This window comes from Strongylocentrotus purpuratus, unplaced genomic scaffold (genome assembly GCF_000002235.5).
Source record: "Strongylocentrotus purpuratus isolate Spur 01 unplaced genomic scaffold, Spur_5.0 spur5_scaffold_5, whole genome shotgun sequence".
NCBI lineage: Eukaryota > Metazoa > Echinodermata > Echinoidea > Camarodonta > Strongylocentrotidae > Strongylocentrotus > Strongylocentrotus purpuratus.
This window is the reverse complement of record NW_022145611.1, coordinates 35,716,298-35,743,670: the sequence shown is the minus strand read 5'-3', so window position 1 is coordinate 35,743,670 and position 27,373 is coordinate 35,716,298. Positions and strand designations below refer to the sequence as shown.

Sequence of the window (27,373 nt, the reverse complement as noted above, 5' to 3'; positions counted from 1 at the left end):
TTTAACATTAAATAGCTGAAATTATATTCTAGAGGACAACAAAAAAGTTCCATGTTTTAGAATATGTTTGTAAGAAATATAATACATATTTCTAGTCCTACTGTAAAAAATACAGTGCATTTATTCTAATTGATAAGCATAATTGTTTAACTACTTTGTGTCTAATACACTTAACAGTAATTTTTAAACATAGATTCTCTAACGGGGTAATAAGATTTCTTGATTATGTGTATGGCTGTTATTTACTTCATCCATATAAATGTATTACAGTAGTATTTACAGACTATAGCACACAAATAATTAGAAATGCCTGACTCGATTTAGTGATTCCATCTGTAAATGCAGCAAATAAGAACATTTAGATCGGGGATTATACTGAACAAAAAAAACATAAAAATATAATAATATTTTGAGAAAAGTCAGATTTTTTGGGGGTGAACATTCATGATCTAAACCAATACCATATACTTATTGCCCGTTTGGAGCCAGAAGGGCGTTATTAACTCAGAATAATGCCCTTCTGGCTCTGAACAGATGACATATTCCATTTCAAAATTGTGTTTCATAAAGAAATAAAAAATTCTATATATGTACATGTACAATCCATATGAACCACAAGACACTTATTTTTCTCATCTCACTTGCAATATCCATATTCAGGCTATATATCAAAGAGCTATTAAATCAACAAGTTATATATGATAAAAGAATTCAATTGAATTCAATATATACAATTTTGCAAACGAGTCATATGAAGTAAAAGCTCATTTGAACAAAAAACAATGTACTACCAAATGTTTGGGAGAACTTCATTTTTAAAAAATTGTTAAAATCTAGAGAAAAATTCAAAGGATACAAGTAAATCAATCATATACCACTGAAATACAGATAAGTGTTGTTCAACTCACATTCAAGCTTACACTTACATGCATTTTCTTCAATGTTCATGATGTTCAACATCAATTACTTTTTTTGAAGCATAAACATTCCCTAAGACCAAAATATTTTGCAAATTTCCCGCAAGGGATTCGACTTGAAACCTGGTTTCAAGCCATTTTGGGCAGATCTACCAGTAGTACTGACCTTTCAACATAAGCCGATCATTTTAACACCCATATACAATCCAAACATGCATCGTCTTAGTTGCATTCAAACATATACTAGACATCTAAGAAGCGTTTCATGATACCATCAAAAGTACAAAATTGCAGAAAACTCATTGAAATGAATGCATTAAATTGAACACACGTTTCAACGTCACTGAACTTGTGTAATGGTCATGTGAAAGGTTTACTGGGTTTTTTGTTGTTAATGTCATTGCTTTTATTACACTATAAAAAAACAGTTTCTTGCTGTGAGGATGGCAGTCATCAATAAATAATAAAGTCTAGGGTAGCCAAAGTTTCTGGTTTTACTGGTCCTCTTAAAAAATGGGAGTTAGATGTGTTCATGTTTTGCTTGTGTTGGAGTACTGGTATTCACAGTCTATGTAAAATGCAATTAAACAATAATAAAAAAATTGACGGACTCGCTGTGTAAAATGATGGATAATACATATGTCTAGAGCAAAAAAATGTTTAAGACATATACCAAAGGCAAGACATGTTGAGCCCTAGGTCTATTTTAAGTTTACCGGTATTTATTATTATTTTTAAAATTGTAATTTTGGGTTAAAATCTATACAACTACATTTTTTATGGCCATGTGTAAAGTTCTATGTAACCCACAAGCCATCAAATATGAAGTAAAACACTATAATTTCAAGCATCAACTCATACATGTTTACTACATCAGAAATGTAGCAACTACAATATACATACCATGCCATACTATTATACAACAGTAACATCGTAATCTAATAACTATATACAAATTTATGAGCATAGATATTACCATTTTTTCTTTAGAGAACTGCATTTTTTACATAATTTTCTCCTTTTTTTTGGTTTTTTTTCTTCTACTTTTGTCATTTTATTTATTTATTATCATCATATTTATATTAAAAAATTGAACACAACAATGACATCTTCCATTTTCAAAATATACGTATACACTAACATATGCAGAACAATTCTCGTTAAGACGTCAAGCTTACATGAGTAAACCAAAGATTAAACTAACAATCCATTCCTCAATTTGTACACCACAAACTGAGCTTTACTCAGCAAACGGTGGGCAAACTCCGGCCAGAAGAGGTAAAGTGTTGGTTACATATGAAATCTCACATACCCCTAAATTCAATTCATGACATTTTCATTATTACTTCTTTAGGAACAATTTTCCATTCCTATCAAATAATCAGTGAAAATGGCTGTGCAAAGTTCAGGGATTTTTTTCTTTAATCGATTCAATTTTTCCTTGCCAACTTGCCCAAGCTATTTCAATTAGTCAGAGTGAGCTCCCAGGCCAAGTTAGCAATGATCCAATCAGATACTACATGACACACACTACCACTACAAATGCCTTATTTTTCAACCTTTGTGTCAGCAAGCTTGGTTACTGTTTTGACACTGGAATTCACCAATCAGCACTTAGCTTTTGAAGCTTCACTGATTAGTGTCACCAAAATAAGCAGGCTTTTCCAAATAAATTGGTGATTGTATACCTTGATGACAAAAACATGTTGAAAAAGCCTTTGCTTTCAACATGTATTGACTGTTTTTCATCAAACATAGGAAAATAAAAGGATGTGAGGTCTTATAATGTTGAGTTTATCCAGTCAATGCCGTGAAATTTGCCTTCTTTAATGAGTTAAATGTATGTAAATATTGTATATCAACCTATTCAATGCCATTCAAGGGTTCACACATCAGTACTCAAAGGAACTTACTTAATGGATAAACCTATCAGTATGGGTAATGCCACCTAGTTGTCCCTCTACTAAAGCCTTGGGGATTTATCAAACTAATGCCATACAGTTACTGATCAATAATTAAACTTGGTCATCTTCCTGACGACATCCAATCGTTGATGAATCTCAGCACACTTCTTGAAATCACCACAGGTTAGCTCAGGCCGCTTCTCATGCAGCCAGTTAAACAAGTAGAGTGTTGAGCTCTTGGTCAGAGAATCAACGTATCTCACTTCCTCAAACCTCATCTTATAGTAGTAAGCAAAGACCTTCCAGTCACTGCCCGTATTGGTCTCTGGATCCAGCATGATCTTCAGCATCTCTCTGCAGCGGTAGTCCATGTCTTTGATGGGAAAGTCTGGAGGATCCTTGGGCTCCTCAGGAAAGTCTGTGGTGAAGAGAGGACGACGGGGACTGTTGATTCTAGGCGGAGTGGTGTGAACTCTTTCATCATCTGCAGGATACCAAAGAAGTGAGGTTAAAGGTCATGTATGGCACTGATTGGTCAATGGTGCCTTTCATTTTTTGGTGAATAATAAGCAAACATGATAAGAAAATAATTTTGATCCTTCACCCTGTAATTACATTATATTATTGATTTTGTCATTACAATATACTGCCTTAAAAAAGTGATTTTGATACATCCTCCTTATTTCATTCAATATCAGCCGATGTTAGTATAAGATAGGAGCCATGAAAATGAAGAATACCAACCCAGGAGTCTGACAGAAGACAGCCAATTAGAGACATACTCTCGTTTCTATGCACACTGTGTTATCATTCACTTTAAACCAGACTTTGTGAAACTACCAAGTAACGTGTTTTAATATCTAGTACACATTCTGATGATTGACATTCATGATGATGAGCTTTCCTTATGGAGTAGTTTTCCTGAAGTTGGTGGAGGCCTGGAGGGTACATGCATTACAGAAGACCTGTCAGTCCTACGAGTGAGAATCACTCTTGCTGCCTGATAACATTCATTTTAACCCACGATTACATGTCTTTTGGTGTGGAATCTTACCATTTGTATTGCCCTCATCTCTCACTCTCTGGCCTGCTCTTAGTGGAGGAAGAGAATGGAATTCAGGTCCAATTGCATTGACTGGTAATTTTTGGCCAAAACCCTCTGTCAGAAGTAAAGTCAATGTAAAAATAAGATAACAATAGGATAGTTAAACAAAATTTCAAAATGAGGTCATCAACTTATTAGTCTATATATTGAAAGTACTATCAAACAGACGGCTATATTTCCTCCAAATCTTTAAAAAAAAAAATCAAGGTATACATCCTTATATGAAAATTACAAATCAAACTTGAAAATGCCAAATGAGGGATAAATTATGATAATCATTCTATTGAACAGCAGTGGTGATGTTAATGTAGTCAGATAATGAAACAATTCATGAAACAAATGGATAAAATACATTCCTGGTATTAATGTATTGCTTTGGGAATTACTTTCAGCGTTAACTTTTCTTCTGAAGTATTTCTTTACCAAAAAACTGTGTGCTTACCTCTGAAATCTTCTTGTTGGAAAGCATCTTTGCTGTTTGGATTGGTACATTCATGTGGGTTGTCTTCAGCAACTTGAACAAATGGCTTTCCTCCTGACCCATGTGATGTATTGTTGAAGGATGTTGTTGCGGGTAGAGATGCAGGCCCCTGGCTGGTGTTGATAGGATTGGGGTTTGTTTCCAAGGATGCAAACTGATGTTGCCATGATCCCTCTGATGGGGCAGTGGAGACCACAGATGGAGTGATTCCACTGGGGTATTCTTGATGAAGAGAAGCAGCAGGTGCTTCAGGCTCAGACATATGGATGTCTCCCGTGTTATCTCTTCTTGGGATCTTGTTTCCAGAGGGCCTCTGCATACCATCATCACGTGGAGCAGGCCGAATATTTGGGGGTATCTCTGCTGCAGGGTAGTGGCCATTTCTTGAAGGAGTACATACATTATTAGGTCCTGCTGCTGCAGGGTACTGGCTCCCGTTGCTGCTTGGATTAAAACCTGATGGACACTCAAAGGTTGCATCGCTTGTTGGTAGCACTGGTTCCTTGGATCCATATGGCAGGGAATGGATGGAAGTGAGAGGCATTGAGTCTCCATTGGCCAGGTACTTGTCAGTATTCGAGGATGACTTTGAAGCTGTTGCTTGGTGATACACTCCAGATGAACTATCCCTTGATGTTGGTAAGTGTCCTGAAGCTTGATGACCTGCCTGGCTACTGTCACTCTGAGAGGGGGTAAGTGGTGGTCTGCTTTGATGAACATAACCTTCCATCGGAAGATGGCTATTCCATGAATCTCCATTAGCTCCAACGATCTTCCAGTCCTGGTTCTCGGATCTACCTCCACTTGAAGGCTGTGCATTGATGGGTTGACCATTGCCAGGGTTACATTTCCCACCCGATGTATAACCTGCTAAATCCTTGCTGTGAGAGGAATGTGCTGAGGGTACTACCCTTCCTCCTTGCTGATTCTGGTTACTGGGGTTTCCTATTAATCCCATCGTAGAGCTGAGACCAGGAGGGATAGGACTGGTCCTCATCTGGACCTTGCCTTCCTGAGAGGACAGATAACTGGGTTCACTCATCTTGCGTTCATCGTTTGGAAGCTGGTGACTGGTATCCTGTGCACCTGAGGGTGGGTTGGCTTCTGTACTGTCAAATGCTTTTTCTACTCCTGACATATTTCCAGTGTGGTGATCTGAAATCAAGAGCATAATAATGAAAATTCAGAAAGACTGTCAACAAATTAAATGAAATTCTGTTGTTTTTAGTTCAACAAATTAAGAGATAAATAACCTCACGAAAAATGTTTTTACATAACTCATTGGGGATACCTTTGTATTTTCCATACCCTCCCTGAATATATTTGAATAAACAAAATACTACATATCAGCACTAAATTAGTAAACAACTTTTTTTCCGGCGCATTCATCAATTGCTCTCACATGATTGAATATTTCATGAATTACAAAAAAACAAATAAATAAACCATTTTGAAGATTTATTTAGCATGTGTGCAAACTGAACTAATTTTTACCCAACACAACACCTTTGGTAGTCAATGTCCTTGTAGGTGAGCACCATGTGTTTTTATTTGATAGACATGCAGCATGTCCAACATCATATAATAATCATAACAACTTTTGCATGGCTCATATTTTTCTTAGTCCTATTTCAATTAGATATAGTTTGTCTAGGAGAGTGATGATGGGTCCTGTTGAAGCACATGGTGAGTTTTTATATGTAAAAGACATTACTAAGACCTCCAAATTCACCACAAAATAATATTGAAACAAGAACTGATGAAATCAATATCAAGCACTGCCAGGTTACTATTCAGTTTCGCATCCCATTAAATAGATCACCATGGCGTTATTTTCTTTGGTCTTACCCAGGGCAAGCTTAACTCTGTTGATGAGATCCGTTGTATCTATGGTTCCATCCTCATGTCTCTCTAGTGAAATAATCATCAGATCAGCCATCTTCGGGAAGGCCGTGAATATCTTATGGCGATTAACCAGACACATGTGGACCACTCTCTTCATGGAGGCCGATAAAATCAAGGCTGACATAAAAACACAAACAAAAAGTTGCTTGTTTAATCATTAAACAACCATAACAAAGTCAATTAGGACTCTATTTATATGATTAACCACTGGCATCAATTCTGATAATGTACAGGTGTATCAGATAACATGTATTGCACTGAACAAAAATAAAGATTAGGATAGGCAAATATAGAAGTAAACATATTATCAAATTTTCCTAATGGCCTCAAATGTAATACTGGAGTGAATATTTTAAAGGATAACAAAGTTAGATTAAATTATACATGTTTAGCAACCTTAAATTTACCGCCTGGAAAATGAAAGTGAGATCAAATATAATCTGACATCAGGGTTTAAGTCCTACATTACAGGTCATGTAATAAGGCTAATATTCAATGAATAAACCCAACTCTCATAGTATTGTAAGGCCCTAGAAATGAAAATATATTTTTCCTTCTAAAAATGAAGATACATGCAAATACCAATTTGTATAAAAATAACACCAAAGAAAAAATATAATGTTTTCGTTAAAATTGTCTAGTGCTTTTTAAAAGAGGAAATTATACAAGGGAAACGCTCTCGGCAGTCTCGCCTGCATTACGCAATTCAATATGATGAAAAATTGAGGTTGGGGCATTATTCATAGGCAGGGTGGCCCATTAGGAGCCCCCCCCCCCCTTCCCCAATGAAATCCTCCAAACATAATCAGCATTTTGAAGTGAATATTGACCAAGAGTCATCGGAAGAATTATTTACTATAATTTGTACCAAGATTAATAACTTTAATGGAACATGAAGAAAAAAACAAAAAACACTTTTTAAAATTTTTTAATCCTTACATACTGACCTTAAATGACCTTTGACCTTGACTTTGTGACCTGGAAATTGCGTCATAAGATTTGTGATACTTGATAACCCTTGTGTACAAGTTTTATGGAATTTGAACAAACACTTTTGAAATTATGCTAAAATTTCAAAATCTTGATGCCGCAAAAGAGTCTAAGGTTGTTGACCTGAAATGACCTTTGACCTTAATTAAGTGAGCTGAAATTCTACTCACATGATTGGGGATACTGGATAACCCTTTAGTGTAAGTTTCATTGAATAAGAGCATATACTTTCAAAATATTATTAAAAATTCAAAAACTTAACCTGAGGTTAAGTTTTCGATCTTGATGCCACAACATAGTCCAAGTCCGTTGACCTGAAATGACCTTTGACCTTGATTTTGTGACCTGAAATTCTGCTCACATGATTGGGAATTCTTGATAACCCTTTAGTCCAAGTTTCGTTGAATGAGAACTTTTACTTTCAAAATTATACTAAACATTCAAAAAATTTACCTTAGGTTAAGGTTTTGATGTTGACGCCGTCGCCGTCGCCGCCGTCACCGGAAAAGCGGCGCCTATGTCTCGCTTTTTTGCTACGCAGGCGAGACAAAAATGACTACATTTTCATTTCTATGTTTACACAATGAGGGAAAAACAACAGACAAAAGAGTCTGTGAACCCCATGCCCTTCAAGATTAACTATAAATGCCTCCTGTAATTAGTCAATGATTGTTAACCCGTTTTGTTGTAGCCGCATTAACAAAAATGTGATAAACCTTTACCTTCAAAGCGGTCTTTGTGTGGTGATCCTGTCATGATATCCAGTAGCCTTTGACACCAAGTAATGACTCCAAGTGTATTGGGACCATCATTCCTAATGATACTCTGTACTTCCAACATCACTATCTCTGGGATCTGTTGATCTTTGTGACATGAAAAAAAAAAAAATTAAGGTAGTTGTAAAATGGATAAGTTTGATATAGCCAAGGGGTGGGGGAGGAGGGGGCTGAGTGAGTGATCCCCCTTACCCCAATAAATAAAAATGCCTCATTAAAAAAAAAAAAAAAAAAAAAAAAAAAAAACTTCAATTCTAATAATTCACATCTAATTCATATATTTAACCAAACTTCATAAAGAACAATATCAAATTCTTCAAAGTTGTTATGAGAGCATTGGTGTAAATATATCACTGCAGTATTTCTTACATGTGCATATACTGTAGGACTTTGAGGTCATTAGTGATCATTAAAACAGATGACTTCAAGTTAAGCAAGCAAAGAACAGGATGTTATATTATGATGGAAGCACTCTATTCAGGTCATGTTTCCATCTTGTAGTTGATTTAATTTTATAAAAATATTAACCATGTCTGCTGTTCGATTTCAAACGGACTATGAAAGTTGTAGAATAAGTAAACAATGAAGATCGGAAGGTGTTGTTGATACCTACCTTGTATTCTGTTGTAGAGTTTGTATTTAGTTGGATCCATTAATTGAAAGCCATCTTCAAGCTCTGTACTGATTTCTCTGACTGCTTGCTTGGCTGCCTTGTCACCTCCATGGACGATATGAACTATGCGGCGTCAAATCAATCAAATTAGAAATACCATTATCCCACCATCAGATGGGAGAATTTTAAAAAGAAAGACTTTCCTCCACGGTTATTGGATCAATTTTAAAAGAGAATCAGCATAAGAGAGCTAGTTTATCATTAATATCAAATCAAATACCGTAGTCTAAATATGTTTACATCTGAACAAGCCCAAGCATATATCAAAAGATAAAAATGGAAGGAAATCTAGAACTCTCAAACAAACCTACAACATATCCTCAGCTCAGAAAGTATCATACCGAGAAAATAACATTTGACATAATAATATTTTTGCAAGTTTCCCGCTATGGAAATAGCCATGCTTAACGATTTAAAAGATTCATGTTGTGTGTATTACCTGAATCTATTTCTAGTGTAGCATCATCCCTCATAGGGATTCCTGAAGATGCAGCAGCCTCTGATTGGCTATCACCTGGACCTGGTTGGATATATAAAACAATAAACATGTCAAGAGTGGATGTGCATTGAGTGGGAGAGAGTGAGTGAGGGGGGGGGGGGGTAGAAAAAGAGACACAGAAAAGGGAGATGAAGAAGGTTATAATGACAAAAGCTGTACATTACATGGAGACAGACATGGAAAGTGACAAAAAAGTGGGATATCAAATCAAATCATTTTATATTGCTACTACTAGGCAGATGACTGAAGCCTGCGTTGTGTGTTAACGTGCCCCTTCCCTTGTTCATAGACGCAGGTTATGTCAAGTGGAAAACACTCCGTCCCTCGGATAGGACGTTAAATGGAGGCCCCGTGTACAGGAGAGTCATAACCCTTACACGTTAAGAACCCATTGCACTATTCGTATAAAAGTAGGGGGAAACCCCGGTGTAATGGTCCACCTGCATACCCCAACCAGGCCGAGTATACGGCATCTGCAAGAATCTTCAGTATTGAAGGAGGCAGATTATCTTGAAGAAGAAGAAGAAGAAGAAATCAAGTTTTATATATATCACATGATCACACTCATTGGATAGAGAGAAGAAGAAGGAAAAATAGAAATAAAAGCACAGAGGGAATGGAAAAGAGGGGGGGGGAGAGAGAGAGAGAGAGAGAAAGAAATAGAGAGATAGGAAAAGAAAAGGGGAGGAGATGGATGAATATATATGGTCACATATGTACTAACACATCATTGTGCAACTAGGGGGGGGGGGGGGGGTCAGGAATGATGTACATGTACAATGTAGGTCCCTAATAAAAATAAGAGGAAGTACATTTGTATATCATACAAAATCAACCCAAACCTCCAAAGATAATAAATATAATGAGACAACACTGGTCCATATGAAGAGAGGAAAGGAGTGATAAAGTGGAATGAATTAGGGGGATTATCAGAGTGAAAGTTGTAGAGCCATTAGAAACTGTCCAAAAAAGTGATAATAAACAAATAAGGCAACAATTTATATTAAAATATGACTAGGCAGTAAAGAATGTTTAACTTATCAATATCTACGTAACAGATGGTGCCTCTTGGATGTAGACTGTAAGTATCGAACCCATCTCCCAAAATGAAATGGAAGTCCTAATAACATTGAAAGTCAAGTTATATTTGACGGTAGAGCTTTATATTTAAAAGGCACTGGGTGTATGCAATAATTGAATTTTTTTTGAAGATTTTAGTTTACAAAATGACAAAGAAAGAGGTAAATTTACCTTGAAAGTAGCTGAATGATTTCATAAGGCTGGTTTGAATATCTTAGAAATGAGTTTACAACAGATCCAAAAATGAATACCTGCGTGGCAGATTAGGTGTCAAAGTCTAGAGACCTTTTTAGTATGCCAGTACATATCTGGAGGCCTTATTTGGACTTAAAAAAACAAAATTGTAACACAGATATGTAATCTAGGGATGTGTCATAGTACTCATTTCTAATAACCTTAAGAATATCAAGAACTTAAACAAATATGACAAAAATAGTGCTAATGTACGCCTTACCTATCCATTGCTTTAAGATAGCCTTTACAAAACTGGGTAACTTCATGTCGCTTGGATCTGCTCTGCATTTCACTCCAAAATTGTTTAGTCTGAAGTGCTCTACAAATCTCTGGGAGAAAGCTTCTTGAAAGATAGGATCTGAGGGCGTCAAATCTTTGTCCCATAAGAGTGCCAAACGACGCTCATTCCTTGATGTGCCTTGGTCTTTTAAGATTAAATCTGAGGGGGAGATATGAAAATCAACTGCATATCATATGGGAGAGAGACTGAGGCTGAGGGTCAAAAGGGCGTTACCTCATATAGGTAATACATAGCTGCCCTTCTGGCTCTCAGCAGATGATATGCAAACCTACACATAAGCTTATTTATTCACTAACTCCTTCAATCCTGGATAAACCATTTTCACTAACTATGTTCAAAATGTAATTGTGTGAGTACAAAAATATTTGAAAAATCAGATGAGAATTTTTTAGATACCAGTATTACTAATTCAAACAGTCACCTACATTGAAAGGAATTTTCACATTCATGAGCTGAAAAAGATTTCAGCTTATGAAGATTACAACCTAAACATGTTCTGTTTTTTAAAATAATTATTAGGATTGGGACATATACAGGGTATTAAGATAATAATAAACCATCAATAATTGAATTTCTAAATCAACTTCTGTTCTGTCAATAAAATACAAAAGGCACATTATATATACACTTAATAAATTGTTAATACATGTATTAATTCTACACATTAAAACATTAAAACATATAATGGCATACATGTACTAATCTTTCATAACACCATATATTCAAAGTGTTTCTTAATAATTGCATTGTAACTGGCTAATAGGTTTCCAGTCTAGTATACAAGAGACTTGCACAGTCATGACAGTCAGGAGTTGGCATGATGTAATGGGGAAATCCCCATCTCCCTTGATTTCTAAGAATCATGGGAATCAAAGAGGCCATAGCTTCCCTCACAGGTTAAAGCCATCGAAGGTGTTTGCAACCGCATGAGTCACCATGTTTTGATGAGAGCAGCATGTACAGTAGAGTGGCTATTATTATAATAAAAACCTTTATATACCTCTCTTTAGAAATCTAGCCTTCTGATTGGTCGAAATTGGAGTCGTTATTTTAGCCATTCCCATAGAGAAACGAACAATGCCAGTATCGGTTAATGGTTCATGAGTGAGATCCCCGCAAGATTCCGGGTACCAGGAAAATAGTAACATTTTGCTGCGATAATCCCCTCTGGTTTACATGTTAAAATTTAGTTTGTGCAAGCGCGGATACCACACTGCTTTTTGCTGCGATTCCCAAATGATTGTAACATTCAGTCAATCTATCCAGCGTCGCAGATTTTCTGTGATGTTTTAATCAATCTGTACTCAAGAAAAGGATAAGGTAAGAATTCGATTTTTGTGTCAATTCGGTATATAAAAGATATATCGACTGCTTTAATATTCGAGGCCTGGCTGTTGGCTCTCAGGGTCTTCAGGGACGTTGCATCCTCCGATGACCCCTCAGCGTGCCACACACCCAGGCGCGCCTATAAAACAGCCAGGCCTCTCATAGCAGTTGATATATCTATACTAGTACATTTACTGTAATATTGAGAAATACCCATCAATCTGGTACCATGAACCTATATTTCCTTTTGTGGGTAAGGTAAGGTCACAATTAAGTGATCTAAAACCACATCCTTTGAAAGTTTTCTGCTGCATCATAAAACTTTATCAGTACAAATACAGGGCCAGCGAATCAATACTTATTAATCATACTTGTATATAAATAAATACAAATAAATATATTTATGGAAACTGAAATATGCATACTGTGTTTGTTACTCTATTTCAAATTGCATGTGAATTTACCAAAGGCATGTATAAAAAGAAAGAGATTTATGTCTAGAACACAAAGAAAATTGTTAAAGTTGATACTCTAAGAATAAAATACTGAGATAATTACATAAATAGAAAGCTTTTAACCCCCATAATAACACCAAATGGTGTCCACCCGACAAAACAAGTTTAGAATAATGAATTCATTCGAGTAAACTCTACCAAAATATCTAAGTCTGAAACCCGGAAGTGCAAGTAGAGTCAGGTCTCTATCTGTGATGTCACGAACGGGACTCATGGGCTCAGTGAGAGTGAATGGCAGTGATATCCCTACGTAAATGCTATCCTGTCAGAGCTTAGATTTGTTGTTGTTAAGGAGTATATTTGATGGATTTTCTGTTTTCATTTGAATGAAGAATAAAGAAGCAACATTTTCCAGTCGCTGATTTCTTTTTATATCCTCATATTCACCTATTTGGTAGAGATTTAAGACGAGTTTACTGCTTAGGAATTAAAGTTAAATCGTGGACGTATGAATAGGCGGATGCATTAGATAAGGTACACGAGCAGTTTTGTAAAACGAATAGGTCTAGAACTATGATAGTACTTATCATAGATGTGTGTGACTGCCTCAAAAAAGGATACAGTACCAGTTAAATATTTTATGTTGTAAAATATCAAACTTGAACGAGATCATGCAAGCGCGCTTCCTCTATAATATTTTGGCGAGTGATGCGGCTCTTGCATGAACGTTCGTGAAGCGAGCAGAATCGGGAGGTAAGACCAAGCCGCTGCTTGCTTGTGATGGAACGTACATGCGCTAGTTATATGTTTATCGGCAATTGCAAGAGAATGAAAGCGACGTTGCCAGCTAAGAAAAACAACTAACAAAGACTTGCTCCTGACTACCGGTGTCAGAATTGGTAGATGAAGGATCTTCAGGGCCAAGGAAGGCGAAAGACATGGGAAAAAGGAAGAAGAAACCATCGGGAGATCGCTGTAGTGTATGGTAATGAACTGTGCATGAGTAGACAGCTACTGTTCACTCCGTGCCTGGGCCGATTTCAACACCAAACAAAAATTACATGGTGAAAATATCGACTAATAGCACATCGTTGGCATGTATATGTCATCATTTTTAAAAAGGGAATTGATATTAATACTATGAAGTACTAGGGGAAGGTAAAGAATTGTACATAGAATTATGATTTATTAGATTTTTCAGCCTTTGAAACAAAAATATGCAGAAAATCGTATCACTCTGCACATGTTTGCTATGGAACATCCGGGTAGGTGAATATATTCTTTCCCGGACGTGAGGTCATAAATAGTACACCAGCGCCGTGACTGATTTTCTATGCAAAGAGAGGCAGATATTTTCGACATTTCAATTGAGGATTTCGAGTAGACAGAATTTTTTTGTGATATACTAAGTAATTGAAAAACTTAAAAATAACATATACTTGCCGTAGGTAACAAATTAAGGGACATTTATTTGCTTAGAGTATCAACTTTAATGAGTGTCCTTGTGGTTCCATGGCAGGAAATAAAATGTTCAAAATCGAGCAGTGGCAAGGTAATGTTTTAATTCTTTAACCTTGACTAACAACCTGTCTAGGTTCAACAACCTGTAAGTCTGAACATGTGCCAAATGTTTGATCATCATTAAAGTTGGGACATTCTAGAAGACCGACAGCCCATGAGACTTACAATGTCGGTCTCATGAAACCTCTAATTACTAATCAGAAGGCTAGCAACTGACATGTTGAATCTCGTGGGCTGTTGGTCCCTGTGGGCTATTACATATTGTGGCCATTGTAGCTGTACTAGTCTACATCGTATTCCCTTAAGAAGAATAATAATAATAATAATAATAATAATAAAAACGTTACTTATAAAGCGCTTACCACCGAAGTCTCTAAGCGCTATACACACAAAATAGACTGATATACAATTACATCTTATACAAAACTAAAAATGCAAATAAACATACAAATTACAATATAAAATATAGTTCATTAAAAGCGCATTCCAAAAGAAACTGCAAACTTGGTACATGTTCATGGATACATGCTGTTGCACTAATTGGATTATGAATCGTACTGCAGTCCCAAGAGGCAAACCACTCATAGCAGGAAATATTCCTTGGTTTATTTTCTATTTAATCCTATCACAAATATTTAAAGTTATTTCCAAAATTTCAATCTTTTTTCCAGATAATCGACAAGAATTATAAATTGGGATTATATTTGGAAAATTATAGTCTTATGATAGAAATCGAACTTTAATAGTGAGCCAGTACAATGAAAGAGGTTTTTAACAGTCATGGCATCATCATTTTTTTCAAAGGCACCTTAGAAAACTTCACTGGGCAGTAACATGTTGCATATTAATACACAGCACTTATACATGTCCATGTAATGTACACCTGTACTCCAACATGAAGGTGCATGAGCATTGCACGTGAACAAACACTATGGCACTGTAAAGCAAGGCCTTTGACAAGCACCATCTACATGTACAGTCCGATGACATGGCAGTTTTTAGGGAGATTAAATGGTTCTTACCTTGGAATGTCTGGGAAATTTCCTTGTTATTTTTCATAACTTCACAGAGACGAGATGAGAGAAAGATGATCGCCTTACAGTGAGGTTCATCTTGATCCAGATCCCTCATCTTCTCTACAACATATGTTGCGACGTTATCTCCTAGAATCGCAAGAAGAAAGGAAAGAGGTTCACTTCTGAATGTGTTTCATTATGGTACCTAATTGGCAATGAACATGCTCTGTTTAGACATGGTGTAGTTAAATACCTTAGAAACCAGTGAGGCAAAACTTCACATCTAAATGAAATCAATGGCATAAGGCAATGTTGTGGTCTATTAACCCTCTAGCAACTAAACCGCCCGAAATCGCTCGTCCGTTTTCAACGCGCTATACTAGTATCTGTTCTAGGGTCTACCGTTATGTTATACGTGTGTAGTCCTTACGATGTCTACAGTAGGATTAGGCATAGAAAAGAGCATGTTTCATATTCTTCAGAAAAATGTCAAAAATGAGAGAAATATTGCAAGATCTTCCAGTGAGTAATTGGCTATTTTTACAAAATCTGCTCCCATGATAAATGACTGTAATAAATTTGTTCTGTAATTTCCGCCAATTCCAAGCTCAAAATCATGTAGATAAACTGAAGAAACTGCAACTAATATTCCTCCATTGCATCCTGTTTTGCTAGCATTTGCGCAGTGCCTAGTTTCAACCCCAAACGGCCCCAACCCAGCTATTTCCACAATCTCACAGTTGGGGAGCCCATTTTCCTCATCTTAGGCCCCCCCCCCTTGCCCCCCTTTGCATACATGCCAACATTTGAAAATCAGAAATCTGTACAAATTATGCTATTTTCAAAAAAAAGAGGAACAATCCTAACTCTCCTATTCAATACTACAGACAAATTTGTACAGGAAGGGGAACACCTGCATTAAAATGATAATTATCTTCTCCCAAAAAGAGGAATGTTCCTCTTTAATCTGAACAGTTGGCATGTATGCCTTTGACTAATAGCGCGACAACACATTCCTCACAAAACTTAGCAACCACGGTAAGTAGAAAATTCAGACAAATTAACATTATAGGAGTACCCTCTTAAATTCTGATGATTAATAAAGATTTGGAATAATTACTTGACATTAAAACTATTTATTTGTGTATACACAAACACATGCAAAAATCTGGCTTTGTATGGAATGAGGACAAAACATAAGACTCTTAAAGGCCCACTGCACTACTGGTAGCTACTTGCGCCCTCTATATAACAAACAATGCCTAATCGGTGACCATTGGTCCCCCATGATCCTCTTTTTCTTATGTTAACTGAGAGCTGAGTTGATGAGATAACCACCTGTCCAGTGACCTTGCAGAGCGGTCTAATCCCTCCTGTAAACTACGGCAGATAAGCTTTAAGAGAACAACATTAACACTAGTGGTCAATGCTAATGCATTTAATTTTCTATTTTTTTTCTAAGAGGAATGGAAGTGGTGGTTAGACTTAGGAATGTAGGATTATATCTAGAATACGACTACTTACTCTCATTGTAGCGACGTTTATAGACAACTTTCTCTTCCAGTTTTAACTCATCTTCGACTCCATGAATAATGGCAAGGATGGAATCATTCACTTTCTTCTCTGCATGAATAAGCAATACTAGGTGAGATACAAGAGAAAACAAGAACATGGGCATGATTGATCATACTTGTATATAAATACTATTAAAACATCACTGAAAATTTGACATTTCCTTTAAAATTAAAAGAATTCATAGAAATGAATCTTCTAAATCCAATTACATCTACCCTCTTCATGTCTAATAAAAAGATTCTTGCACACAGTTCACAAAAGGCAGCAAAGATGAGCAATACAATACCAGATTCTCGACAAGAATCTGCACAATGTTTACATAGACCTACATGTAATTTTGTATTTTAAAAAGTGAAACCTAGACCTAATGCAGACTGGGGACATTATTTTCTGTATGATCTTGTTTAATATTAGACCGAATTTTCCGTCTCTTTCGTTAGTTAAGCCTCTTATTTGGATAGGGTCGGCTCTCTCTTTAGAGACGGAAGCCGACTATACGCATTCCCTTGCTAACACCATGGCCATTTTTGGCCATATTTTGATGCCCCGAAAATCCCCCCAAATGTCATTTTACCTCGTGCATGTTATATTGTAAATTAGGCCTAGGCTATAATAAATCGGTTCCACTTACCAACTTGACTGAAATAATTTGTTTAATGGTCCCTTTTTAGGAAATTATGGGTCAAAATCGAAATCCATGTTGAAGATCTTGCAAGAGGTATTTTAACTCTCGCTGCGCATGATGTCATCTAAATCTCATCTCTTCTAGTCTAAACCGAAGGCAAAATGATTATGAAGGAAAAACTGTGCGCGAGCTATACGTTCGTAATGGCATTATCACAGTTTTTCTTCATAATCATTTTGCCTTCGGCGTAGACTAGAAGAGATGAGATTTAGATGACGTCATGCGCAGCGAGAGTTAAAATACGTCTTGCAAGATTTTCAATACCGATTTCGATTTTGACCCATAATTTCCTAAAAAGGGACCATTAAATGGATTATTTCAGTCAAGTTGGTAAGTGGAACCGATTTATTATAGCCTAGAGTCTAGGCCTAATTTACAATATAGCATGCACGAGGTAAAATGACATTTGGGGGGATTTTCGGGGCATAAAAATATGGCCATAAATGGCCATGGTGTCAGCAAGGGAATGCGTATAGTCGGCTTCCGTTCTCTAAAGAGAGAGCCGACCCGACCCTACCCCCCGGTGGGGTCACTCAATGTGACTTCCGGACCGCATGACCGTTACCACAAATGCATATAACCCCCTTTTGCGGTCAATTTCAAGGACATTTTGTTAAATTTAACCCCCTTTTTTTACGTCAAAACAAGGACAAAATCGTACTTTGGAATACCCCTATTTATAAGATTGTAAGGACACTTTCGCAAATTTACCCCTATTTTACCATATTTCAAGGACAAGACTCGGCTCCGAGAATTTTTCTTCCTGGTTTTCTCTTTTCCCTTCCCGGTTTTCTCTTTTCCCTTTTCCTGACCCCTATTTATCAATTTCGAGGACACCTGTGCACCCCTATTTTCTTTATTTCGAGGAATATTTTGTCCGCGGACATTGCTTGAAATTGACCCCTTTTTCCGCGATTTTGGTAACGGTCATGCGGTCCGGAAGTCACATTGAGTGACCCCACCGGGCCCTACCCAAATAAGAGGCTTAACGAACGAAAGAGACGGAAAATTTGGTCTAGATCTACATGCATGACCAATTTTTTAAATATGACCTATCTTGAACAAAGCTGCTAAGTGCTAGCTGATTATCTGAATCTGAGATGAGATATTGTTTTTTATTATGATTATCAATATCATTTCAGTATATAAACGTGAACTTTAACTCACCTCGCCATGACATGTTGTCGTACATCATGATTGAACTTTGAGAGTGAAGTGTCGCAGCTCGCAGCTCAGTTTGAACAAAATGAAATGAAATGTTTCACATCATAAAAGGAATTTGGAAACCTCTCTTTGATGTTTTAATGTCAAAATAAAGACGAACTATACTTTCTGAATCCTCAGTTGGAGTGGATAAGTAGACTACTGTCAAAAATTGGCAAGCACCAAAATGAAACAAAAATGAACAAGCGAGTAAGAAAGTCAAAGGATAACTCTCTGTGCTATACTGTTACTTAGCTTGAATAAGTCAATAGGGAGTTGCATGACGTCACTGAAAGTCAAGTCTAGTCGAGAATCTAGAGATAATTTCGTTTAAAAACTACCATAAGAATAATCTAATTATCTTTAAATATATTTTAGTATTTTTCACAGTTATTACATTTTATAAATTTCTCTTAGAAAAATATAATTTAGTATAAATTAATTATTTTATTCAACAGATACCCGTACAAACACAGTGAACTATGACATGGGGAATTCCCCACTACCACCACCTCCACCACGCACAGAACTGGAAAATACGTATTTTCCACACACAAAACCGTGAAAGCCGTTAATCATAATGGATCTAAAGAAGATAAAAGAAAAAAAAAACAAAACAGATTAGTAGGGATTTTATTATTTCATTTTGAACGGTGATATCAAACACAAAATACATACATTTGTTCAAATCGGAGATAAAGAGAAGATCTTAACCAGTAATGTTATAGGCACGTAACGTTGGAGTCCATATAAATATCACCCCTCCCCTTTCCAAAAGAAATAGATGGACGAAAGTTTCATAAGTGAAATGTGGACAATTACTTAAAGTTTACTTCCATCATGCTTTTAGGTGCTATACGTATACGCAGAGTCAACATTATAGACACTGGCAGAGCATTTTTCTTATGTACCGTGAGCTACTAGCTATAGTCCTGACGCTGATCCTGCAAGCACATCAAATTAATCCATTCTACTTGTCTAATTTTCTGATTTTTTTCATATTTATTCATGGCATAATCTTGTTTAGTTGTGATAATTGTCTGCATTTTACATTCTTCTTGTTACCTCTACATTCGAACTTCAGAAATTTGCATAAGGCCTAAAATAAAAACTTGTTGTATTGCCCTTTAGGTGCCAAAACATGGGTCGGTCGGTCGGAAAAGATTTTTGTTTTTTTTTACATTTTGTTTTGTCGCCCTTTTGGGCCTTCATTTTTTTCATTTTTTGTCTTCCCCGCCCTCTTTTGGCTGATATTTCTTAGTTTTCTAGCTAATGCAGTGCATGGTATAAACTATAAACACATACAAGAGCCCGGGTCTACTTGAATGTTTACGCTAGTAGGATTTTGAAACTAGGGCAGAAGACGAGTTAGAATTTCGGAATAATTGATTTTATGCATTTATATCCCATTTAAACAAATGAAATACATATTTTTGTATTCATTAATTCAAAAAATTCTAAAAAACGGTTTTAAAAAAAACTTTTTTAAAATTCCGACCGTAGATTTTCAGATTTTTTGGCCTAAGCTATAACATTATTCATGGTCGGCGTATGGAAGACTTTCTGCCTTGACTGTTTTCGTGTCCCATTTGCCATATGAATCTCTTTGGAGAAAAATAATAACACACACTCAACGCTAAAACGGAGACAGTCCTTTCATTCTAGTCCTCGCAATGGGAAATCCCCTTTTTTCAAAAAAATTTATTACAACAGATGAAAACACAGTACATCAAAATATGAAGAAATTGTATAACAATAATCTATTTCACTCTATCCAGCTTATTCCACAATTATTTTACATTTATACGCGTTACAATAATGTTTTCCTGTCTCCCTGTCCCACGCAGATTGCCAGTAACTATAAAGTCCTATACATTGTACCTACCGATATATGTATATGTGCCAGGCTGGTGTTCAGTCAATTTTGGGATGGGAAAGGATACGACAATGTCAGAGCTGACGGTGACAATAACCTCGTCCAAAATTACAAAGCCGCCTTTCAGCGATGGACAAGCAAGATCATGATAGACTTTAAGCTATACTGGTTGTATAGCAATAATCTATTTCACTCTATCCAGCTTATTCCACAATTATTTTACATTTATACGCGTTACAATAATGTTTTCCTGTCTCCCTGTCCCACGCAGATTGCCAGTAACTATAAAGCCCTATACATTGTACCTACCGATATAATATTTATTGTTTTATATGGAGCGATACCGTCTTATTTCATATGAAATAACATTAAAGTAACCCCCTCTTCGGGAGGGGTGGCTTCAAGTAAGTGTTAAGACTATATTTCCAGGGAGAGGTGCCCAGGCGAGGATCCACGGGAGGGGGGGGGGGGGGGGGGGCGACGGCCAACGCAAAGCAAAATAAAACTGGTAAAAAATAAGATACTTTTTATAAACAAAAAACTAAGCGGGCCCCCACCCTCCCCCTGGCAAAAAATAAGGTAAGAGCATTTTTTGTTCGCCTCCCCCCCCAAAAAAAAAAATTGGTATTCCCCCCGGTCCCCCCCCCCTCCCCCCCTCCCCCCCCCTCCCCCCCTCCCCCCTCCCCCCCCCCCCCCCCCTCCCCCCCCTCACCGGCTGGCTGAGTCGCCGCTAAATATTTCCTCACATCCCTTTAATAATTGCTGACCCTGCAATAGATACAAAGGGAGTTTACATGGTCTGGCACTTTTGAAACACAAGATAATCTCCCGCCCCCCCCCCCCACTCAGTGTTATTTAGGGTACGCATATGCGTGTTCCAACCGACCCCCCCCCCCTTTTCAGCAAAAGTCCGGTGTGTAAAGTCAATACGGCTCGACCTTTTTCTTTTGTATACGAGCCTTTTTCAGCACCCCCCCCCCCCTTCAGCAAAAGTCCGGTGTGTAAAGTCAATACGGGTTGACTTTTTTCTTTTGTTACGAAAAGGACATTTTGGTAACACGCATGGGGTCCGTAATATAATATCGTAAGGTTTAAATGTTAGTATATGGGGTATATGCAAAGGAGCAACAACACAAATAAATCTTGGATGATGAAACTTAATGCATTTTGAAGCGACTCCGAACCTAAATACTTTTTTTTATTGGATCCTTTCTCATCTTTTTTCATAATTTTTTTTTGCTTTTCAACAACAAAAAACACGTTCTCCGTCCCTTGCAATCGCCGCCCTTGTGCCGTGGAATCACGTTATATCGACTGCTACAAACAACCGTGCATTGTGAAAAGAAATAACAAAGATTGGGCGCCGATTAAGCAGATTTGCATAATAATCGTCTCAGAATGTTTTCTTTAAATTCTTTTCATTCCGATTTCGGGGGTACTGCTTCGGTATGTGCCAGGCTGGTGTTCAGTCAATTTTGGGATGGGAAAGGATACGACAATGTCAGAGCTGACGGGGACAATAACCTCGTCCAATTTTACAAAGCCGCCTTTCAGCGATGGACAAGCAAGATCATGATAGACTTTAAGCTATACTGGTTAAAATGACAATAGGCCATTTTCGTAATGTAACCAAATTTAATGCATAAGTCTTTGTGAAGTGCCTCAATACAAAATATTGCATTCACCTGATAAGAATAATAGTATTTCAATAGACAGAATCCGAACTGCATACATAAGTTGTTGCCAGGTTGGACAAACATGATGGCTTGACCTACCTAGCAACACTTAATATATGCAGTTGTATTCTGACTATTGAAATACTATTATTCCTAACAGGTGAATGAAATAATTTGTATTGAGGTACTTCACAAACACTTATGCATTAAATTTGGTTACATTACGAAAATGGCCTATTTAATCAATCAATTCTTATCTACTCCAGTAGTCATGTTCAATAGGAGCATCTCTCATCACAATCTGGTATTGAGCCAACAATCTTCACTGATCTTCCACCATGCCCTGCACAGATTTTGGTAAGTGAACACCATCTTCTTCTGCCCTGTCTTTAATATCTACAGGATTTATTTTCTTATTATCTACCATGCTACCCATGAACCGGAATAAACCAAATCCGACTTCTTTGATAACGAGGATTCTATAAGTGCGATATATCTCATATTCAGTATGATTGCAGTTTGATGGTATGTAGATTATTTTGTATAGTACTTGTAAATGTTATTCGATAGTTAGCCTCGTAAAATGATAATGTGAGCGGTATATTTTGTGTTTGGGTACCAAATTCAAAATTTATGAATGATTGTGTGTAGCCTAGTAATATTGATACGATTTAAATGTGATGTCATTTTCAAAAGAGCCTGGCTATAAAAAGAATTTTCATGTTTGATATCGTTGTGATTTCCATGGCTTCTTCCTGCGCCGAAAAGTTGGCGCCCTTTTAGGCAACATGCGCTGTACGAAGATAGTGCAATGCTATTGTATGTATGTAGATTAAGGCTAAGTGTAGATGGTGACCTGTGAATGATGAGCCTACCGGGCCCTGCCCTTTAAATTGTAGGTGAACGGCACGCCCAGTCAGATGCTCTTTTTTTTGTATGTATGTAGGTTAAAGCTAAGTGTAGTTAATTCCTGGCTGGGAGATGGTGACCTGTGAATGATGAGCCTACCGGGCCCTGCCCTTTAAATTGTAGGTGAACGGCACGCCCAGTCAGATGCTCTTTTTTTTGTATGTATGTAGGTTAAGGCTAAGTGTAGTTAATTCCTGGCTGGGAGATGGTGACCTGTGAATGATGAGCCTACCGGGCCCTGCCCTTTAAATTGTAGGTGAACGGCACGCCCAGTCAGATGCTCTTTTTTATTGTATGTATGTAGATTAAGGCTAAGTGTAGTTAAATTTTGGCTGGGAGATGGTGACCTGTGAATGATGAGCCTACCGGGCACTGCCCTTTAAATTGTAGGTGAACGGCACGCCCAGTCAGATGCTCTTTTTTATTGTATGTATGTAGGTTAAGGCTGAGTGTAGTTAATTTTTGGCTGGGAGATGGTGACCTGTGAATGATGAGCCTACCGGGCCCTGCCCTTTAAATTGTAGGTGAACGGCACGCCCAGTCAGATGCTCTTTTTTATTGTATGTATGTAGGGTAAGGCTAAGTGTAGTTAATTTTTGGCTGGGTGTGGTGGCCTGTGAATGATGAGCCTACCGGGCCCTGCCCTTTAAACTGTAGGTGAACGGCACGCCCAGTCAGATGCTCTTTTTTTTATTGTATGTAGGTTAAGGCTAAGTGTAGTTAATTTTTGGCTGGGAGATGGTGACCTGTGAATGATAAGCATACCGGGCCCTGCCCTTTAAATTGTAGGTGAACGGCACGCCCAGTCAGATGCTCTTTTTCATTGTATGTATGTAGGTTAAGGCTAAGTGTAGTTAATTTTTGGCTGGGAGATGGTGACCTGTGAATGATGAGCCTACCGGGCCCTGCCCTTTAAATTGTAGGTGAACGGCACGCCCAGTCAGATGCTCTTTTTTATTGTATGTAGGTTAAGGCTAAGTGTAGTTAATTTTTGGCTGGGAGATGGTGACCTGTGAATGATGAGCCTACCGGGCTCTGCCCTTTAAACTGTAGGTGAACGGCACGCCCAGTCAGATGCTCTTTTTTTTTATTGTATGTAGGTTACGGCTAAGTGTAGTTAATTTTTGGCTGGGAGATGGTGACCTGTGAATGATGAGCCTACCGGGCCCTGCCCTTTAAACTGTAGGTGAACGGCACGCCCAGTCAGATGCTCTTTTTTATTGTATGTATGTAAGTTAAGGCTAAGTGTAGTTAATTTTTGGCTGGGAGATGGTGACCTGTGAATGATGAGCCTACCGGGCCCTGCCCTTTAAATTGTAGGTGAACGGCACGCCCAGTCAGATGCTCTTTTTTATTGTATGTAGGTTAAGGCTAAGTGTAGTTAATTCCTGGCTGGGAGATGGTGACCTGTGAATGATGAGCCTACCGGGCCCTGCCCTTTAAATTGTAGGTGAACGGCACGCCCAGTCAGATGCTCTTTTTTATTGTATGTATGTAGGTTACGGCTAAGTGTAGTTATTTTTTGGCTGGAAGATGGTGGCCTGTGAATGATGAGCCTACCGCGTCCTGTCCCTTAACTGTAGGTGAACGGCACGCCCAGTCAGATGCTCTTTTTTATTGTTTGTATGTAGGTTAAGGCTAAGTGTAGATAATTTTTTGGCTGGGAGATGGTGACCTGTGAATGATGAGCCTACCGGGCCCTGCCCTTTAAATTGTAGGTGAACGGCACGCCCAGTCAGATGCTCTTTTTTATTGTATGTATGTAGTTTCAGGCTAAGTGAAGTTAATTTCTGGCTGGGAGATGGTGACCTGTGAATGATGAGCCTACCGGGCACTGCCCTTTAAATTGTAGGTGAACGGCACGCCCAGTCAGATGTTCTTTTTTATTGTATGTAGGTTAAGGCTAAGTGTAGTTAATTTTTGGCTGGGAGATGGTGACCTGTGAATGATGAGCCTACCGGGCCCTGCCCTTTAAACTGAAGGTGAACGGCACGCCCAGTCAGATGCTCTTTTTTATTGTATGTATGTAGGTTAAGGTTAAGTGTAGTTAATTCCTGGCTGGGAGATGGTGACCTGTGAATGATGAGCCTACCGGGCACTGCCCTTTAAACTGTAGGTGAACGGCACGCCCAGTCAGATGTTCTTTTTTATTGTATGTATGTAGGTTCAGGCTAAGTGTAGTTAAATCCTGGCTGGGAGATAGTGACATGTGAATGATGAGCCTACCGGGCCCTGCCCTTTAAATTGTAGGTAAACGGCACGCCCAGTCAGATGCTATTTTTTATTGTATGTATGTAGCTTTGGGCTAAGTGTGGTCAATTCCTGGCTGGTAGTTGGTGACCTGTGAATGATGAGCCTACCGGGTCCTGCCCCTTAAACTGTAGGTGAACAGCACCTCAAGTCAGATGCTCTGTATTTATTTCATGTAGGTTAAGGCTAAGTGTAGTTAATTTTTGGCTGGGAGATGGTGACCTGTGAATGATGAGCCTACCGGGCCCTGCCCTTTAAACTGAAGGTGAACGGCACGCCCAGTCAGATGCTCTTTTCTATTGTATGTATGTAGGTTAAGGTTAAGTGTAGTTAATTCCTGGCTGGGAGATGGTGACCTGTGAATGATGAGCCTACCGGGCACTGCCCTTTAAACTGTAGGTGAACGGCACGCCCAGTCAGATGTTCTTTTTTATTGTATGTATGTAGGTTCAGGCTAAGTGTAGTTAAATCCTGGCTGGGAGATAGTGACATGTGAATGATGAGCCTACCGGGCCCTGCCCTTTAAATTGTAGGTAAACGGCACGCCCAGTCAGATGCTATTTTTTATTGTATGTATGTAGCTTTGGGCTAAGTGTGGTCAATTCCTGGCTGGTAGTTGGTGACCTGTGAATGATGAGCCTACCGGGTCCTGCCCCTTAAACTGTAGGTGAACAGCACCTCAAGTCAGATGCTCTGTATTTATTTCATGTAGGTTAAGGCTAAGTGTAGTTAATTCCTGGCTGGGAGATGGTGACCTGTGAATGATGAGCCTACCGGGCCCTGCCCTTTAAACTGTAGGTGAACGGCACGCCCAGTCAGATGCTCTTTTTTATTGTATGTATGTAGGTTAAGGCTAAGTGTAGTTAATTTTTGGCTGGAAGATGGTGGCCTGTGAATGATGAGCCTACCGCGTCCTGCCCCTTAAACTGTAGGTGAACGGCACGCCTAGTCAGATGCTCTTTTTTTATTGCATGTATGTAGGTTAAGGCTAAGTGTAGTTAATTCCTGGCTGGGAGATGGCGGCCTGTGAAGGATGAGCATACCTGGCCCCGCCCCTTAAGCGTGCGCCTTTCCGGAATGCTCCCCAGGGAGTGGAGAATGGCCATACATTGTGTCCCCGGTTTGCCTGAATCTGATGACTGGGGTAATAATATATACAGTGTACGGAAAGAGCTTAGACAATTAATTGTCGATGTATTAGATTTTTTATTGACTTTGAAAAACGTTGACACATCATTGATGCAAATTAAGCGCTTTATATTAGCGGGAACTATTATTTTAAAAGTATTGTTTGTTTAAATCAATCAGATATTATCATAGGCGTAGCTAGGGGGGCACAAGGGGCATATGCACCCTATTCAGCCCCTAAAAAAACAAAACATGCAGTACCTCATGCTTCATGTAAGAATTGTGTACCCCCCCCCCCCGCGCGTTCGTGTCACTTGACCAGGCCGGAGCATGCATGCACTGGCGTAACCTACTGATGGGGGTAGGAGGACAGTTGCACCCCCCCCCCAATAATACTCAAACGTGGTTTATTTCTACTTTGATACCAGTGATTTACAAATATTGCTGAAGGCGGGCCCCTGGATGCATATCTGACGGTAATTTAATACCTAAAACCACTAAGCTTCTGTCACAAATAAGGTATCAAAATATGCTTATCTGACCGTTATTAAATGCCTAAAACCCCTGGGGTTCCGGGGGCTCTGCCCCCCTGGACCCCACCTGGGGCCCTAAAATGGGCGTCTGGATGCTCATCCGACGATTATTTAATGCCTTAAACCCCTGAACTTCTGGGAGCTCCGCCTCTGGACCCCACTCCATTTAGTGACCTGACAGTGTCACAAACAAAGTATAAAAAATATGCTAATCTGACCGTAATGAAATGCCTAAAATTCCTGGGTTTCCGCGGGCTCTGCCCCCTGGACCCCACCTAGGGCCCTAAAGGCCGCCCCGAATGCTCATCTGACCGTAATTTAATGCCTAAAACCCCTGAGCTTCTAGGGGCTCCGC

General features: G+C 38.3%; 1 protein-coding gene across 1 annotated transcript; it reads right to left on the bottom strand.

Annotated features, from left to right (window-relative positions):
* Positions 1–967: 967 nt before the first annotated feature.
* On the bottom strand, positions 968–18,928 carry LOC756105. The gene is made up of 11 exons (XM_001193519.4): positions 18,611–18,928; positions 16,708–16,824; positions 15,190–15,330; positions 10,785–11,003; positions 9,191–9,271; positions 8,692–8,814; positions 8,025–8,165; positions 6,256–6,429; positions 4,369–5,562; positions 3,876–3,980; positions 968–3,305 (listed from the first exon to the last, which is right to left on the bottom strand). Exons 1-11 carry the CDS (start codon positions 18,636–18,638, stop codon positions 2,926–2,928), a joined length of 2,703 nt encoding a protein of 900 aa, XP_001193519.3. The 5' UTR covers positions 18,639–18,928; the 3' UTR covers positions 968–2,925.
* Positions 18,929–27,373: the final 8,445 nt, after the last annotated feature.